This window comes from Mirounga leonina, unplaced genomic scaffold, assembly GCF_011800145.1.
Source record: "Mirounga leonina isolate KUSES-001 unplaced genomic scaffold, KU_Mleo_1.0 Mir_115, whole genome shotgun sequence".
Taxonomy (NCBI): domain Eukaryota; kingdom Metazoa; phylum Chordata; class Mammalia; order Carnivora; family Phocidae; genus Mirounga; species Mirounga leonina.
Window position 1 is genome coordinate 48,828,625 of NW_023270268.1, and position 18,512 is coordinate 48,847,136.

Here is an 18,512-nt window from a genome sequence, read left to right on the forward strand (position 1 = left end):
CTGACTCTAACACTGGTCAGTGAGCCAAGGGGCATTCTACACCACAGAAAACCGCTGGACAACCTGGGGTGTTTCATATTGTCTCAGAGCCTTACTGCGCTCACACTATGTCCATGTGCCTAGGCTTATTGATACAAAAAAAACAACAGAAGATAAACTCAGCCATGGGATGGATTATCAGATACTTGTGAAAGACGTTAGTTCTATAAATGTTTTCCTTGTCATTATTTTGTAACTCAGAAGTAAGTTAAGTTTACATTTGATGATCCTGATGAGTTACAATGTACTGGTTATGGCTGAACTTACACTTAGCGAAAATGATTAGCTAAATATGTTTATGCCAAAATTTATTTTGCCTTATTATTAAATGCCTTATTTAAATGACATGGACTAAAACAGTATCTTTTTGAGTGGCTACCCAACATTGAAATGAAGAAAAAGATGTATTATAAAAGGCGACAATCAGTAGCACAGTCAAATGGAGGTGGGGTATTTGAGTTCATGATAATCTAGTTACTGTGTGGGTTGCAGCTATTATAGGCTTTTCGAGCTACTTCCTATTGCAGAGCTGAGGGTGATTGAGGAATTTTTGACTCCTTATATTACATTGTCATCATCATCAACTGGGTTGTTTTTCATATTTAAGATTGTGCCCTAAAAACATCAGATTTTTTCAATCCTAAAAATATGTGGTTTTTTTGTATTTTAACATCTCTGATATCAAGGCTGACCTGGCAGTCAGTGTATATATTTAATGTGATAAAGTTTATTTTTCCCCCAAAAAAAGGTGTGTTAAGATGAGGGTGTATTTGTGCATTTTATATTCAGTGCTATCTCATCATCTACAACAGGTCACACACTGGCCGTCATAGGCTTAAGTCTGTATAGAGGCATTTTTGTTTAACCTGCAGTTTTGTTGTGTTTTTAAATTTGGGACTAGTTGCCAATATTTTTATTTTTATTTATTTATTATTTTTTTTATTTTTTTGCCACCAAATGTTAAGAAAACATTTTATTTTCCAAGTTTTTAGTTGCCAATATTTTTAAAACTTGTAAGATTTTGCTTGAGAATCCAGATTTCTTGACAAATTAGTAGGATTGGAAACCTTAGGCCTGCATTCCCATGTGGCGGCGGATGGACAGAGCTGTTTGCTTCTTTCCACTGGGCATTTGTTCTCTAGGTTTGAGCAGTCCTTATTTAGATGACTATTAATTTATATTGACTTCCTGGTCCCTGTATGCCCCTGAGTTTGTAAGTTAGTTGGATCCTGGTGAAGCTACAGTAACAGAAAGACCTAAAAATAGTGAAGCTCCAACCAGAGAGAAGCTTATTTCTATCTCCCGTGATAGTACAGAAGGAGGCAGGCAGTCCAGGCGAGGAAGGAAGCTTCCTTGACCACCTTATTGCTTGAACATCAACCTCTTCTTATGTTTGTTATTAGTCTGTTTGGGCAGGTTTGGTTCACCAATGCTCTGTTCACATTTCATGCCACAGGAAAAAGAAGAGATTTCTCTCTATGTAAGTGGGGATGCAGAAGTTGCATGCATTCCATTGCTTAGCACGTTGTCATGTGGCCACAACTAAGTATTGAGGAGGCTGGAAAATGTAGCCTTCAGCTCGGTGGCACATATGTGCCTCTTTAAAATTTGGTTGATGGGGAGGAAAGTTCTATTACTAAAAGGAAGAAGGGGATCTTGGACACTAAAGGCATTCAGCAGTCCTGCCACAGTTTGCATCTCCTGGTCTGGGAAATGCTATATTTATAGTCAAACGACACATTGGTGATCAAATCTGGAATGAGTAATATATTTATAAAGTTCATGGGAGAGAAATCTGAGGCTCTGAGGTTTGCCCTAGAACACTCAGAAAAGCAATAGTAGAACCAGAGCTAGAACTTTTGTCCCTGTCCATCGCTCCTTCCATTACATCATTCCAACTTCGTAAGAATATTAATTTATACTAGTAGGGTTCTTTAAATGAGCAAGTGATAGAGAAAACTCAGCAGCACTGGCATTTACAGCTTGGAAATCATCGGTTCAAGTTAGGTGCCCTTCGATGATGGGCACTTCCACCTGTAATCCCTCACTTAGTTTCTCTTCTGCATCCCTAGCCAGCTATCAGGTAAAAGTTTTAGTTTTCCCACTACCTTGCTATCTCTGAAAAAAGTTAACCCCCTTAAATACTTTTTCCTCAGCGTTTTATTGCTTCATGAAAAAAAATGGTGAAAAGGATAAACTAACGAAATGACAGCTAGTGGGAAAGTCATAAAGCTGGAAGAAGTCTTAATATCATTGTATCTGTGTATGACTGGTCTGCATTGATTTTTCTCCCTTATAGGCTTTTATATATACTGTTCCCTTTGTCTGGAACATTCCATACACACCTGCCGCCTGCCCAGCTCCCTTCCTTTCTCCTCACCTTTTAAATTGACATTTAAATTGTACTTCCTCATGACGGCCTTCCCTGGAACTTTTAACTAGATGAAGATACCTTTATGTTCCCATATTACATGGGTTTCTGGATACTTTTTTATTTAAGGTCATTCCCTGCCCCCCCCAGGAAACTGTAAAATTAGTGAGAACAGTGGCATGTCTCACTGATTCTTTGCTTTATTTCCAGTATCCAGGTCAGATTCTGACCCTTATGAATTATCAAATGAATACTAAATGAATCAGGGGATAAATCAGTGGATGAATAGTTGAAGGGGAAGATGGCAGAGAAGAGAGGAAAGAAAAGGGAAGGTAGAAGCACCCAATCCTTCGAGGTCCTTCCTAGTTCCTCCTCTTGATGTTGGGGCAAGTGTGAGATCTAGAACCTCAGTAGCTGACAGGCTGTATTTCCTAAGCATCTTACACACATCTCACAAACTGTGCCTCCCTTTTTCCTCTTTTTAATCTCCAGTTCTTTCTCTGCTACATTCAGTTTGCCTGAGATGTATTCACACATTCAGTGGGTCCCATACTTTTGCATTCCACATTATTTTATTGGAAATAACCAAGAGAAGTTTTGAGGATTAACGTGAGGTCACCAACTTTTTACCACGAAAGGTGTTCCATCTTTGACTAGAGAAGCCTGGCTTCTTTGCCTGTCACACTAGCCAATGATTTTCAAACTCTACTGCGGAGTCTGGTTCTGCAGATATGCTTCAGAGGCTGGGGATGAGGGAGGGTCACACCCTCTCTGATCAAAAGGACCCTAATCATAGATCTTGATCAAATCATTACCTAAGCCCATTTCCCCAGGTCCTCCTTGACCTCCTAAGCCCATTCTGCTTCATGGAAGCGTGGGTTTTGTTTTTTGTTTTTTTTGTTAGGTTTTTTTTTTTTTTTTTTTTTTGCTTTTGATACCCTCCAAATGGAATTTTTGTGTTGTGCTAATTATGTGGCATTCAAAACAGTAAAATGCCTTGTGCTGTTAGATAACTAAGTAATGAAAATAGATGATGCATTTTTTTCCAAGAACTATTTCTCACCTTCTTCCTCAAAGACAAAACCTATTTTTCTCTTGTTAAAAGACCTTCCTGCCTTTCAAACTTATTATGTGCTTTTATTCTGGCAGTTTTAAATGTTGTATTTTGAAAAATGCATATTGTATTTCTCTGGTTATTGTTCTAAACTTAAACACTTCTTTTCCTTTTCATTTTCTGTACTTTTCCTCTCACTTAAAGAGGGAACATGCTCTAGGGCAATAGAAACCAGAGATATATATTCTTACATTTTTTTTACATGACAGGATTGTATGTTTTCTTTTTTTTTTTTTTTAGATTTATTTATTTATTTGCGAGAGAAAGAAAGAGAAAGCAGTGGGGAGGAACAGAGGGAGAGAGAAACTCAAGCAGACTACACTGAGCACAGAGCTTGACACAGAGCTCGATCTCATGACCCCGAGATCATGACCTGAGCTGAAACCAAGAGTCAGATGCTTAACCGACTGCACCACCCAGGCACCCCAGGGTCCTATATTTTCTTAATAATTAGGGTTACTCATGCACAGACTTAAAGAGCTAAATGGGACATTAGAGGATTTGATCCAAACCCTTATCTTACAAATGAGGAAACAGAGACCCAAAGAAGTAAAATGACTTGCTTAAACTCACAGATTAAAAGATCCAGGTGTCAGTTAAGAACATTAATTGTAAACAATAGAAACCTACTCTGATTAACTTGAATGACACGCTACTACGTCAAAGGACAGAAGTAGTGAGATTTGAAACAATTCGATCCCTTCCAAGGGTATAAATTTCATGCAAGGAAAACAATATGAAAGATACACACTACCCATAAAAAATAATCATCCCATCCATGGAATTTTTCAATGCACCCAGACTTATGTGAGGAAGCTCTTGTATATTGATTGATTCACTGAAAGAAATGACAGCCTGAATTTTCTTAAGGAATCACTTACTTTCAGAAGAGTCTCTGAACTCTGTATTTGGAGATAAATTGGAATTGTTTTCAAAGCTTCCCTTTCTTTCTCTCTTTAGATTATCTAGATTAATTCTTACCTTGTCCTCTTTTGTAAAGAAATCTGTAGGTTAGCAACCCTAAATATTTGAGCGTAACCGGGTTACAGATATGTATATGCTCTGTGTTTGTCTGAGAGGGTAGAATCAGCCAGAGTATCAGTTTCCAAACTTAAGACCTCTGCGTGTCAATGGCAGGGCTCTGTGGAGCCACACCTTTACGTCTACATACTCCAAGACAATCCATCATGATTTATGTTACTTGCTTGTACACGAACAAGATAATTATTTGAACAGAGCATTTCAGGGCTAAAAGAAAAGTGAGGGAACCACTGGGTCTAGTGGATGAGAGCCCAAGGAGGTGGGACAGGAATGGGAAATGAGAACTATAGGAGATAGCGTTATGAGGCATGGCAGGGAAGAAGGAGTTCAGAGTCAGGAAGAAATTGAATCCTCTTAGAAAAACTGGGGGTTTATAAAAAAATGGAGGTGTTTGAGGGTTAAGGATAGAGGACTTGGAACATGGCCAGGATGGTTGGAAGCCAGAAAGAGATGATCCAGAGTCTGCATGTCTGAATAAGAGAAAATGCAGAGCAGGAAAGAAGGAAGGAGCACAGGCTGAGCTTTGCAGGCCTTTAGATGAACAGGTGCAAGCTGGAACTGAGTTAAACCTAGAGAGGATTTTGTTTGCCCACTTATCCAAAATACAAGCTGAGAGAAACTGTTCCAGACTTGGGCTGAGAATCTGATGTCACAGGAAGTGAGGGAAACTTACTTCTTAATATACTTAAAATTTAACTTCATTTTTTTAATCAGTAGGTATTTATTGAGCTTCTACTATGTGACAGATAGTTTTCTAGGCAGTAGAGATACTGAGGAAACAAGACAGAAAAAAAGTCCTTGTTCACCTGGAACTCATGTTCTGATGGGAGGAGATAGAAAACAAAGAAACAAGTAAATAATTTAAGGAAATAAGATGAATGCAGACAGTAGTGTTATAAAGGAAACAAAACAAGGTGATATGATATAAGGTGAGTGACTAGGGATAGGGGTGGGTGGATAATTTCGATGTAATTTGATTTGGTTTTTAAAAAGATCACTCTGGCTGCTCCTTGGCTGACTTGATACCACAGATCCTACAAAGGAACCTGCTGACCTCATTTTGTCCCCTCTGGGCACCAGGTGACTAATAAGAGGTTTTAGCCAGCCCAGGTATCTGTATTTAACAAAACATAAAGGAGCTTTTATTTTTTTATATTTTAATATAATTTATTAAATTATAAGTTCATACTCATTAATTTTTCATAATGATTGTGTTTAAAAAAAAGTATTTTTGTTTTAAGTCACTGAGTTTTGGAGTGATTTCATTTTTCTGCAATAGCTACCTGGAACAACAGTAGAGATGAGATGTTACACGAGTGCATGGAAAGGATTTCTATCCCAGATTTGAGTGAGGGAAGACAATAATTCCTGATTCCCAGCATCTCTGAGTCAGGGCACCCCTCCTCAGAGAATGCCCACTACTTCATCATTGCCACAGGAAGCTGAGACATAAAGGAGCTTTTAAACTTGAGACCTAGTGAATATGACAAGACTCGTTTTGGCTGTGTGACATTGACAAGAGAATTTTTTGAGATGGATTGAATCTGGCTTATAAAAGGAACTACATGCATCTTCCCCAAAATGTGCAATAAACCTTAGAAGTCACACAATAAGGTTCTCCTCATTAATAATCTGATGAAAGCTCCAAAGAGTCCCAGTGCTGGTCCACAGTGGATCCTCTTGTTCCTGTGTTTCTCCTGCTCAGATCAGGGGTTCTTTCTGTATTGTGGTCCCCAGGAATGGCTGTGTGATTCTGATTCTGATAACTGATAACAAGTATAAGTCAGCAAGTCTCCATGTACTGGCAGCTGCATGCTCCCTGACAGTGGTGTTTAAACTGCGGGGGGGAGGGGGATCTTTTTGATGGGAAACCTATCTTTCCTGCTTGATGTCCCCTGTGTGTTCCTTCAGGAAACTTTCTGTGTAACATTATTAAAAATCCCCGGGCATCGGTAGCTAAGAAGAGCACAGTTCTGTGACTTTTCAGTCACTTCATGCTCCATATGCCTTCTCTAGAAACGGAAGGCAGAAAATTGGTAAGAGCTAGGTGTCCCAGAACAGAATCTTTGGAAGTGAAACTCCTGATCCTTAGGTGGTTGTCATACCAAAGTACCCAAATATCAGCCAATCTAACTGGAAAGCTATCTGTTCATTCCTGGGTCTTGCTGTTATTCATAGACAAAGATACTAAAGTTTAAAGGACAATAGTCAAATGTCATTGCTGTCTTTCTCTTTGGCAACCAACAAATACCAGCTTTTTTCTAAGCAGGAGAAGCCCAATTTCTGAACAGAGCCAATTTATAAATACCATTGCTTGGTCCTGCAAAATGAAGATTGTTCTACTTAGAGTGACAATTCACGGTCTTGGGTGTTAGTAAATATCATCTCGTTGATAGCGTGTAATTTAAAAACTCACAAACTGCTATTATGGATTTTACCATAAAACCATGTAAAACCAATGATCATCTTTGAACCTGCTATTGCAGGAGTTGGGATTTACAATGTCTTATTTTTAAAAGAAGGGCTATGTAGGTATTTAGGTGGATTCTTTTTCACATAAAGGATTCGCCATTTGAAGGCTTCAACAAAAACTACCTAATGATTGTCAAGATAGTTGGCTCTGACCTTGTCCTGGTAACTAATTGCTCTCTCAGTGACAAAATAGAAAAATTGAATTTCAATTTTAAAAATATCCTAGCCAACCTACTATTTAAATGCTAAAGTATATGTTGATTACTTTCTCCCCAAATCATGACAATTACTATCATTTGGCATATTACATATCTACAAAATATCTTAAGGAAGAAAATTAAAACCTTAGGGTAGAGAATCATATCTTGTAAAAAGGATTTAACAGCAGGAGTAAGCCTGGGTTCTGACAGCTACTAGATAAATTTGGAAGCCAGGAAAGATAATCAAGATACTAAGACACATGTTTTAATCAGTCACATTGGAATAGTTGCCAGGTAATGGAGCTCATTAGAGGAAGTAACGTATTCCATGTAGCTGTATTAAAGAGTCCAGCATCCCAGACGCTGCTGATATCCTATGCTTCCAGTTTTCTGGGAAACTTCACCTGCTTGGCAGACTAGAAGCACCATCCAAAGTTCTTGTGCTTGCCTTTTGCCAAGCTCTATAGTCTTTAAATGTATCTGTAAAGATAAAGATACTGGAGTAGAACCAGTTTGCAGAGTCAAGGAAGTGCAGGAGAGCATTCTTGTTATTGCTTTCTTACCTCATTAACAAAAAAAAGCGTCCCACAGAATAAAAAAACAAAAATCTCAGCAGGCTGATATTGGAAAATTCAAATTACCGTTCCCTTCATAGTAGTAATTCCCTGCTGAATGCAGATGAATTCGTATTATTTGAAATATAGTTAATTCAAAACACTGCATGCTTATAGTTTGGAATAGTCGGTCCCGTGAGATATGAATTCAGACGTATTTGTTTACTTCCAAGTGAAACAAGAATTCTGATCGCCTTTTAATAGGAAAAGAGTGGACTTGGTGAGAATACACATACAAACATCCTTTTATCCCTGTTACCTTAGTGATTAGGTTTTAATACAGGCCCACAGCTGAAAATAGTTTGTTCAACTGAGTAGCAGATCCATGTATGGAGATGTTTGCTAGATACCCCAGCATTACAGGGTATCTGTAAAAAGGGAAACCCTCTCCCTGGGGAACAGTTTACTTAGCATTTACTGAAGGTCATGGAATGCCAGTATCTAAACCTTACCTTAAGCTGTCCTCTTGATTTTCAAATTGATAATACCTATACATCTTGCTTGATAAAATATTTATTTCCCTGTAAGTTTTATGTTTGATCCTCTTGATGAGTTGCTGTAAATTCAGATGTACCTTTCATACTCACAGTGAATATAAGTGTGCCCCTTTCACTGATAATGAATGAGTAGGGGGTATAAAACCCTCTTGAAATTACAAAGTGTTAAGCACTATATAACCTTCCTTCGTATTTGCCCTGGGAATGAATATTAGAAGCATAGAAATGCCCATTAATCCCACCCTTGTGTGGCATGACTTCCCCAATCATGGTTGTCTGTCTGTCATTAAGCTAGTGCTGGGAACTTGAATTTTGAGTAAATTTTAACAAGGTGAGACCATAATTTATTTTAATTGCTGATGGATAATAATGGCTGAATAGCAATGGTTGAGATTTACGGAAGTGGTATTCAATTTCCTGCTGCTGATGCCACTCTGAATTTGAATAAGGCACTTATATATTCTGTAAAAGGTTGATAATGTAACCAGTTTATGGCTTACTTCACAAAGTTCAAATGCATGTGAAGATGAAACGGAAAGAATTTAGGTCCTTAGGAAAGAGCCAATATCGAAATCTAGAAATTTTACATTAGCGTATTAACGTGAGCCAGCTATAGAATTAACTAAAACCCCCAGGTTTGTGGACCTCATGAGAACACACTCTCATTTACAGAAAAAACAAAAAACAAAACAAAACAAAACAAAAAATTCCACAACAACCCCAAACACAAACAAACAAAAAACAACTGCTTGGCCAGAAGAGATGTAAAGATGTCCTGATGATATTATGTGAGTCTGTGGCCATCTCTTCATGAACAGTTTAAAAAGATATATAAGATATATATATAAACAGAGAAAACTTGAGAAATGGAATTCGGGAAAGGAATTTATGATTATTTAAGAAAAAATACTAGGTTATTGCTTATCAAGTGTTTTTGCAACTGTATTCTTAGCAAGGCAATTTAAAATAATGATTAAAAATGGAAAATTACAGAACTCCCAAACCAAATGGTTATAAATTACTTGGTACTTTCAAAGTGATACTTTTTTGTTCTGCTCTAATTCAAACACCTGATGACTTTCTAAGAATTTGTGCAGGGCCTTTCTTTCAGGATTTAGAAAAGGCCTTCTATTTTATTGTGCTTTATGTGTTACCAAAAATTAATAAGTAAATTTTAAGTTAAATTACCATGATAAATATTTAGAATGTTCTCCAGCAATTCATTGCTATTTCTTTCTTCCAGGCTTGTACAGCATATGTGGATTTTATGATTTCTGTGGCCAGGTTGATTCGTAAGGAGAGAGGACTGCCCATCGATGAAAACCAACTTTCTTTGGAAATGAAGAGAGTTATGGAATTGGAAAAAGAAATTGCCAATGTAAAACACATTTTCTCTAATTCATTGAATAATGTTATCACTCTTTTTTTTTTTTTAAGAATTTATTTTTTACTTGAGAGAGAGAGAGAGTGAGTGAGAGAGTGCACAAGCTGGAGGCGGGGTGAGGCTGAGGGAGAAGCAGACTCCCCGCTGAGCCAGGAACCCCGTGGGGCTGGATCCCAGGACCCTGGGATCATGGCCTGAGCCGAAGGCAGATGCTCAACTGACTGAGCCACCCAAGCGCCCCAGTGTATCACTCTTTTCTTTCTTTCTCCTCTATCATATTACAAAGGTAAAAGGTGCAACTTTTTAAACAACTGGTAAAAATGCCTAGCTCAGTAATGAATCATTGACTTTAAGAAGACCTTTGAAACTGTAGAATTTTGTAGTAAACTGGGTTCCTGACATCAAGGAGACATAACTAAGTTTGACAAATATTAAACCAGATACACTTAATTACCAATTATAAGTGGATTATACCAAAAGCCTAACTATTTGCAGTCAAACAGTTGTTGAGATGTCCTTGAGACTCAGGGCACATGTGATTGCTAACTATTGAGCAAAGTTGTTTTAGTTTTGATGTGTGTAGTTTTACTTTGTTTTATTTTAAGTTTAAGGTGATCACAGAGATTGACCATCCCTCTGCTTAATATTAGTCCCTGAACATTGCCACGTGACGGCTCAGTGTGACCGAGTTCCGACTGTCAGCCTGGCTCAGAGGATCTGACAGGATCAGCAAAGTCATAGGATGTTTTCCTGAGTTTCCTCTAGTTTCAGATGAACGCTTAGAGTCTGAATTGGCACTTTCTTGTCTGACATTCCTCTGACAGAGTCTGCAGTCTCAAGGAGTGAACTCTGTCTAAGCAGCATCAAGGTTACTGATTAAACCCATTGTCAGTTTCAGTCTAGAGTCTACAGGGCTCTCCCTGACATTGTGAACAACAGTCTGTGCTCCTGAATCCCCAGGTGCTTGCCACTGTATCAGAATCTTGAAGACTAAAGATCTTTGAGGGCAATTTTAGGTTTCCTGGAGCTACGTGACACCCAAAATCGCCAGTCAGAACCAGACTTTGCTTGGAGCTGCGGCTGGATGAATGGCAGTTGGATGGGTTACATGTGGTTCTGTGCTGAAAACGGAATTGTTAGAGGAGAACAGTGTATTGCCTTGGGTTTCTGCCATTGCACCTTCCCAGACCATGTTCTCCTTTGATCAGCCTTAGCTCTCTGATAATCGTATCTTACCTCAAAATGATTTGTGTCTATGTTTTTCCTCCTCTCTTAGACTCAGGCTGGGGTAAGGCCTTAGTCTTCTTTGAATCACCTGTGCATCTCTGGCGTTATCCAGCTTATTATCCCGTTCAGATGTTCAATAAATGATTTTTTAAATAGTGAATAAATAAGTGACCTAAAGGGGAAACTGGAGCCATTGTCTCTGAGAAATAATTCCCATGTTAAACTTCCACCTTTCATCTCTCTTGCTTTTTCCTATTTCAGCCACTAGTTGGGGAGTTGTTACTGCATTTCTTTTTTGATTCCGTGAAAAATAAATAAATAAATAAATAAATAAATAAATAAATAAATAAATAAAACTGGATGCTGTTGAGTATAGAGTATACTAAACTGGTTAGGCAGGATAGGAGGACAGCACAAAAGTAGAAGGTACTAGCACTCTCCTCAGATAACTGTGCGGTTTACTAGGAATTTTTTCTCTTGCTTTAAATTCTTGCAGAAGTCATTGTGGCTCTTTTTTTTTCTTGTCTGGATTTTAACTGGGATACTGAATGGTGGCAATGAGGAAGTGGGAGAGAGTATTTGAGAGATACATTGCAGATGACTGTATTTGAGAAAGTTATCATATAAAACAATCACAGAACAACTGAACTGACCATGACCCTTAGAAGGAAAGAGGACTGTGGACACTGCCTAGGGGGTTCAGCGGTTGTCAAAGCATAAGAAGATTTTTGAAGAATCTTATACTTGACACAGTAGCCAAATCTTGATGATTGTTACTGAATATACTTAAAGTCTCCTGAATTTTCTTTTTGATATGAATTTATTTTAACCATAAACAAGTATACAAAACAGAACTTAAATTATATTGTGTCTATTCCATATTTCTTTTCCCCTCATAGAGAGTTACATTTTTCTGAAGTATTCTTGGTTCTAAAATAATGATCAAAAATTAAATCCATAGGCTACAACTAAACCTGAAGATCGAAATGACCCCATGCTTCTTTACAACAAAATGACATTAGCCCAGATCCAAAATAACTTTTCACTAGAGATCAATGGGAAGGTAAGTAGCAAGTTTCGTGTTCTCTGTTATTGTGCCGTTTCTAAAATTATAACAATGAAATACAGTTTGGTAAAATTCAGTGATTACTTATTTATTGAAATAAATTGAACTTTAAAATGAATTTAGATGACACCAACCATTTGACTTCATGATAAGACTGGAAAAAAAAACACAGACCTATGTGAAATCACTGTATTTGCTTTAGTTAAAGTGAATTTCAAAGGTAAAACTCCTTTCAAAGCAGCTGTGCAATGATACTAGGAACTGTTGTAGCAAAGGGTTTGGAAAACATTAAAATGGAAAATCCTTCTGAGAGACCATTATATAGCCCCTGGATTTGGACAGTCAAATAATAAAATCACTAGATTTCTTTTTAACTCCTAAAAAGGATAATTTATTTATAGAACTTGCCATATTCTCATCAAGGCCATCTATCGAGATGTTCAGAGCCATGATGGAGAAATAGAACACAAGAAATAAGAAAAATTTGTCTCCTAAATTCCATTATAAATAGTAATAATTCATTAGCTAGGATGCAGTAATCTCTTTTGGGGACTATGTATGTATCCTCGTGTATTAGTTGATGCACATGATCGGGAAGTGAAGCAAGATAGGAAAATCTACAAACTATCACATTCAGTGATAGAATTCTCTTTGGCCCTAATTACAGTTAAAAAAAAAAAAAGGACTTTGTAAAGGCATGACCTATTGTTAGGAATTTGTCACATAGAACTGTTTAATATAATAAGGGCTTCATAAATCCATTTTGAAAAAATGGTCCAAACTACCAAAGAGAATCAAGAAAAGCATATAGCACTTAATACTTAATAAGTGATCAGTATATTTATATACTTACAAATGTATAAACTTCTCAAACACTGAAATATGGCTGCAAGACTTGCATAATCTCCATGTCTATGGGTTTTTTCTTATATCTACTGGTGGTTGAATAACCACAATTCCCTTTTAGAGAATAAAAGATAAGATTTCATCTTTTAGCAGCTCCAAAGTGTAAAAATTGCACGCCTATAGACCCAATATTGATAGTTTCAAATGTGTTGTTTGGCTTCATTGGACCATTCGTGTTGTATCTATAACATTACTGTACCTCTCCTATGACAACAGTATGCTTTCATTTATAGCAGGATCTCCACTGAGGTGTATTACGGTGTTTGAATGGATTGTTATATCTACTTTTAAAAGATAGACACTTTATACCCATTTTAATTTTTGCATAAACCAAGGAAGTTTTATTTTTAAAGCTAGATTTCTTTTTTGTGTGTGTGAGTTAGACCAAGATGGATGACACTGAGCTAAATTTCTAGCTGTATATCCTCTATCCTTAGAAGCTTTGCTTTTGCTCTTAAATGGTTGGCTTAATGCTGCTATCTGAATAATCATGCTACAGAACTAATTTTTATTCAAAAACTGATTGGAACAATGGAGGAAAAATTCCAAACAAATGTCACACTGACCATCGTGATAATTATATAGTGATGCAAATGACACCCTAACCATGTCTGACTCCATAACCATAATTGAGTCTTAGAACCAAGAAGAGAAATCCAAAATTACTGAATGTTTTCTGCCTGCTTTTTTCCAGCCATTCAGCTGGTCAAATTTCACAAATGAAATCATGTCAACTGTGAATATTAGTATTCCAAATGAGGAAGATGTGGTTGTTTATGCTCCAGAATATTTAACCAAACTTAAGCTCACTCTTACCAAATATTCTGCCAGGTAGGTATGTCAGAGTGTCTATGTCCTCAAAATTTACATTTAATATCACTCTTTAGAAGCTTTGCAGCCTCATCTTTTCTGTTGCTGGGTGGTGGGTTTTTTTATACAGAGATCTTCAAAATTTAATGTCCTGGCGGTTCATAATGGATCTTGTAAGCAGCCTCAGCCGAACCTACAAGGAGTCCAGAAATGCTTTCCGCAAGGTGAAGAAAAAATCTCTTTTCTTAAGACTTAAAGCATAAAGAGATACATGGTTATGAAGGCTTGCCATGTACAGTGCTAGAATGTGGTGAACTTTGCCAAGAGTCAACATGCCAAGTATTGGTTATTTCGCCCATATTTAGGCTGTGTTGCCTAGGAAAGCCAGCTTTCATGGGCTTTGCCGTCCTGTGATTGTCTACTCTGGCACCATGATTGAATTGCTCTAGGAGGAGATGCATTTGGTTATTGGAGCAGTTTGTGAAAGAGTACTGGCTTGGTTTTTTGTTGTGTTGGAAGTAATTGCAAGGGTATATATCTCAATTAACTTGACCTCCAGGTGCTTGTAGCACACTGGACACACAGACAGATGGACTGCATTGATATAGACAATCCACTGAGAGCACACCTACCTGGGGACAACCATAAGGCCTTTTGTTAGGCTGTACCTTCACTATTTAAACAATCATCCTAGTAGTCCTGTGGTGAGGGGACAGGGCAGGAGGGATAGAAGAAGGAGACATTTTGGCAAATGTACTGGGTGGTGTTATGGAAAGGAAATAACTGTTTAATTGAAATTTTTAGCATTTACCCTTTGAAAGAAAATGTAGACAAATTTTTAAAATTAAAGAATGTAAAAATGGTATCTTGCTCAATTTCCCTTATTTCAGTTAATCCCCTCATTAGTACTTAAATTTATATACGTACAGTTCTTCTAAGTACTGAAAGTTCAGCCAAAACATTAAAAAACAGGAATGTGTTTTCTTGTATACCAGATTTCTCCCCGGTTACATAAGTTGAACATTACTTCATGTTTATGTTTATGCAGTTGGAACTATTATTTTTTTGTTTGGTTTTGGAGGGGGGGGCATTTTGTTGTTGTTGTTTTCTGAAGCTGTCTAGAAGGATATTCACCTGTAATAGCCTAAAGTTCTATTGGGACATGCTACCGAAAATATACCTTGTTTTCGGACTATTTATAAGTAAACTATCCAATTGGATTACATTTTGTCATGGGCAAGGACAACATGCCTTGTGAGGAGAAGCAATGAACATTTGCAAGAACTTAAGGGACATAAAGAACAGAGTTCTGTGGAATGTGTGTTCTCCTTTGCTGTGGCCATCTACTTGTGTTTAGACGTCCTTTCCTTTCTCTTACCCATAGGCCCTTTATGGCACAACATCAGAAACAGCAACATGGAGACGTTGTGCAAACTATGTCAATGGAAATATGGAAAATGCTGTGGGAAGGCTGTACGTGGAAGCAGCATTTGCTGGAGAGAGTAAACATGTGGTAATGTTTTCAGCACGATACTATATCAGTAGTTGTTTGCATCGATTAGCAATTACAATAGTTCATAATTTGGCTAGTTTTATTAATTGGCAGAGAATCTCGGAATCATAATTTGTTGTTATTTCTCAGTGAATCTCCCCCTCCTTCCCCCAAGGGTCTGGTTATGTTTCTAATCTTAAGATTGTCTAGTCCAAAACCAATTGTCCATTTTCCAAAAGCAGTGTATTCAGAGTATCCACTCATGTGTTCTGGTGATAGAGACATTTGTAAAGTCTCCTGTTAGACATTTGACCAAGAATCGGTGTTTTCTGAAAAACTTTGAAAGTAAACCAGAGTTTATTTGAAATATTTAAAAAATGTACTCCATTTTTCATTGTTATTGAAATGAAGACAATGGAACTTAAAGTGAAATTAAAATACTACTTCTTAATTGAACTACTAACAGTGATGACAGTTACTATTTCATGTGAATTCTTTTATAATCGTGGAAACTATTACATTCTAAAGATTTTTTTTTTAAAGATTTTATTTATTTATTTATTTGAGAGAGAGAGAATGAGAGAGAGCACATGAGAGTGGGAGGGTCAGAGGGAGAAGCAGACTCCCCGCCGAGCAGGGAGCCTGATGCGGGACTCGATCCTGGGACTCCAGGATCATGACCTGAGCCGAAGGCAGTCGCTTAACCAACTGAGCCACCCAGGCGCCCCTAAAGATGATTTTTTAATTAACACATGTATAAGACCTATTTAATCATTAGTGTTGGTGGTAGCAAAATTCCTTTAAAAATATAATTATCCACATATATCCATTTGTTTATGTCACAGTTTATCTATAAATTTGCATGTATTAACATATTATTGAGTCCTGGGCGCCTGGGTGGCTCAGTTGGTTAAGCGACTGCCTTCGGCTCAGGTCATGATCCTGGAGTCCCGGGATCGAGTCCCACATCGGGCTCCCTGCTCAGCAGGGAGTCTGCTTCTCTCTCTGACCCTCCCCCCTCTCATGCTCTCTCTCTCTACCTCATTCTCTCTCTCAAATAAATAAATAAAATCTTTAAAAAAAAAACCATATTATTGAGTCCTATAAAGACAGCTTATAGCCCTATTTTTTAAAATCTGTGTTACCAAAAATTAATTCATCTCCTAAATTTGTCTTCTGTTCCTTTGGTTTTAGGTTGAGGATTTGATTACTCAAATCCGTGAGGTGTTTATTCAGACTTTAGATGACCTCACTTGGATGGATGCTGAAACGAAAAAGAAAGCTGAGGAGAAGGTAAAATAAACAAACAAACAAACAAACAAATAAATAAATAAATAAAGGCAGAGCTAACTATTAAACAATTTCTTTACAAGAAAAGATCAACTTTTAAAAGAAGTTCAGAAAAAAAATTCAGGGATTGCATAAAATGAAAGCAATCTCCTTCAAGATGTCATGTTTCCAGGAACAGTTTTCATGAATAAAGATTTGTTTCTATGATTTTCACCTTTTATTATCTCTTTACAAAGAGATAATAAAAACTCCTACTCTCCATGTTCAATTCAAAATTTTGAAAGATCCCCTATTTTCCTTTTTTTTTTTTAAAGGACTCTTAAGAAAATAAGAAAAAAATCCTATATGAACAATAAAGATCTGAAAGATACTATCAGTGGTTCATATTTTTCCTCTTTTTATAAAACATATCCAAAAGGACTCTGCCAAAGCCTAAAAATATCCTTTCAATTTTTACCGCAGATTTCCAGCTCAATTTTTAAAACATGCCTTATTTAAATTTTTATATGACCCAGGGAGAAAAATACTAAATTTCTGTCAAGCAAAGGTAAGGTGATGTATTACTTAAGTATTACATGGTGATTTACAGTTAAAGAGATGTTGAGGGTGCCTTTTTATAACTATTCCTACCTACCCCCCCTGTGCACCTGTTATTGGGACTTCTAATATCTTGCCTAAGAACAAAGGTGTCAGATGTCTAAGGAGATCTTAGGTTTAAACTCACTATGATCATTTGTCTTGATAACTATATAAAACTAGAAGGAACATGTCCAGTGGAAATTGTATATGCTTTGGGAGTAGTATTCACATACAATCTGATAATTCCACTGTAGTTGAGGTGGCAAGAACAGACCATTCTTCAAACTGAAACAGAAAGATTTTATGAACCTATTATAATACAAAAACCAAGTGGTAGTCTAGTTCTTTTCCAGGATTAAAGCATGTGAAAGGACTATCTTTTTCAGCTATCCCAAAGCTGTGGCTAGGTTAGGTCTAGAATTTAGGCACTACAATATACCTATCTTTCCATCACTGACTAGGTCCTCAGAAGTTCAGGCTGGATTTATTCCTTTCATGTTCTTCTAGCTATCTGTGACATGGTTCTATTTGATGTAGCCAACTGGATTGTGCTTGATCATCATTTCCCAAGGTGGTATCACAAGCCAATGGACCCATAAGTAGTTCCATGAAAAAAGGGTCCCTTGCTCAAAGAATTTAGGAAACTGGTTCCTGTAGGAAGCCTTCCCTGCTCCCACCTTACCCTAGGTTACATGCTCCTAGGGTATGAGCTTAAGGCACCATATCTAATACTCATTACATTTTAGACTGCAGTAAAGAAGCCTGCTTAATGTTTCTGTCACAGTATTTACCCAAAGTATTGGACAATAAATCCTGTTTATGTAGACCCATTTCTAGAGTCTGTGCCTCTTAGGACACTCTTTGGGGAAGTGTCTTCTAGAAAATAAAAAACCTTCAAGAGGAGGCTCTTGTAATGGGCAATGGTGTGGAAATCTACAAGAAAACAGACTTGGGCCAAACTGGCTTATTGACACATATCCTGTCTGATCCGCTGCGGAAATCCTGTGCTTATGAAACAGATTTGTAACATAATTAAATTATTTAAGAACAATGTAATATGATAGAATCAAAAGTTAAATATCTTTGAGAAAAATGAGAGAAATAAAAAAATAGAAATAGAGATCATAATAGGAAACAAGTAGTAATAATGAAATAATAAAAGTAAACAATTCTAAAATAATAAAAATAAAAATTAGAAATGATAGTAAGCAAGCGGTCAATATGAGCTGGTATAGCAAGGAAAATCCTGTTCTCTACTTTTTTAAATAATGCCACTCATTTAACTGTGGGTAGGTAGGTATGTTGGCTTTGGGGACCAAAAGAGAACATACAAACTCCAGGACTCAATATTCAGAAAGAATATTAGCACTAACCCTAGAAGCCCATATCTGTTTTCTCAGCCAACTCAGT

General features: G+C 37.1%; 1 protein-coding gene across 4 annotated transcripts in view; it reads left to right on the top strand.

Moving 5' to 3' along the window:
- Positions 1-18,512, top strand: part of MME (membrane metalloendopeptidase) — a 108,162-nt gene that overhangs the window by 46,141 nt on the left and 43,509 nt on the right. For all 4 annotated transcript variants that reach the window (XM_034997485.1, XM_034997455.1, XM_034997464.1 and 1 more), the window contains exons 9-14: positions 9,592-9,726; positions 11,921-12,022; positions 13,626-13,762; positions 13,872-13,965; positions 15,126-15,254; positions 16,428-16,526. In XM_034997485.1, the coding sequence (XP_034853376.1) occupies positions 9,592-9,726; positions 11,921-12,022; positions 13,626-13,762; positions 13,872-13,965; positions 15,126-15,254; positions 16,428-16,526 (696 nt within the window). The remainder of the gene's footprint in view (positions 1-9,591; positions 9,727-11,920; positions 12,023-13,625; positions 13,763-13,871; positions 13,966-15,125; positions 15,255-16,427; positions 16,527-18,512) is intronic.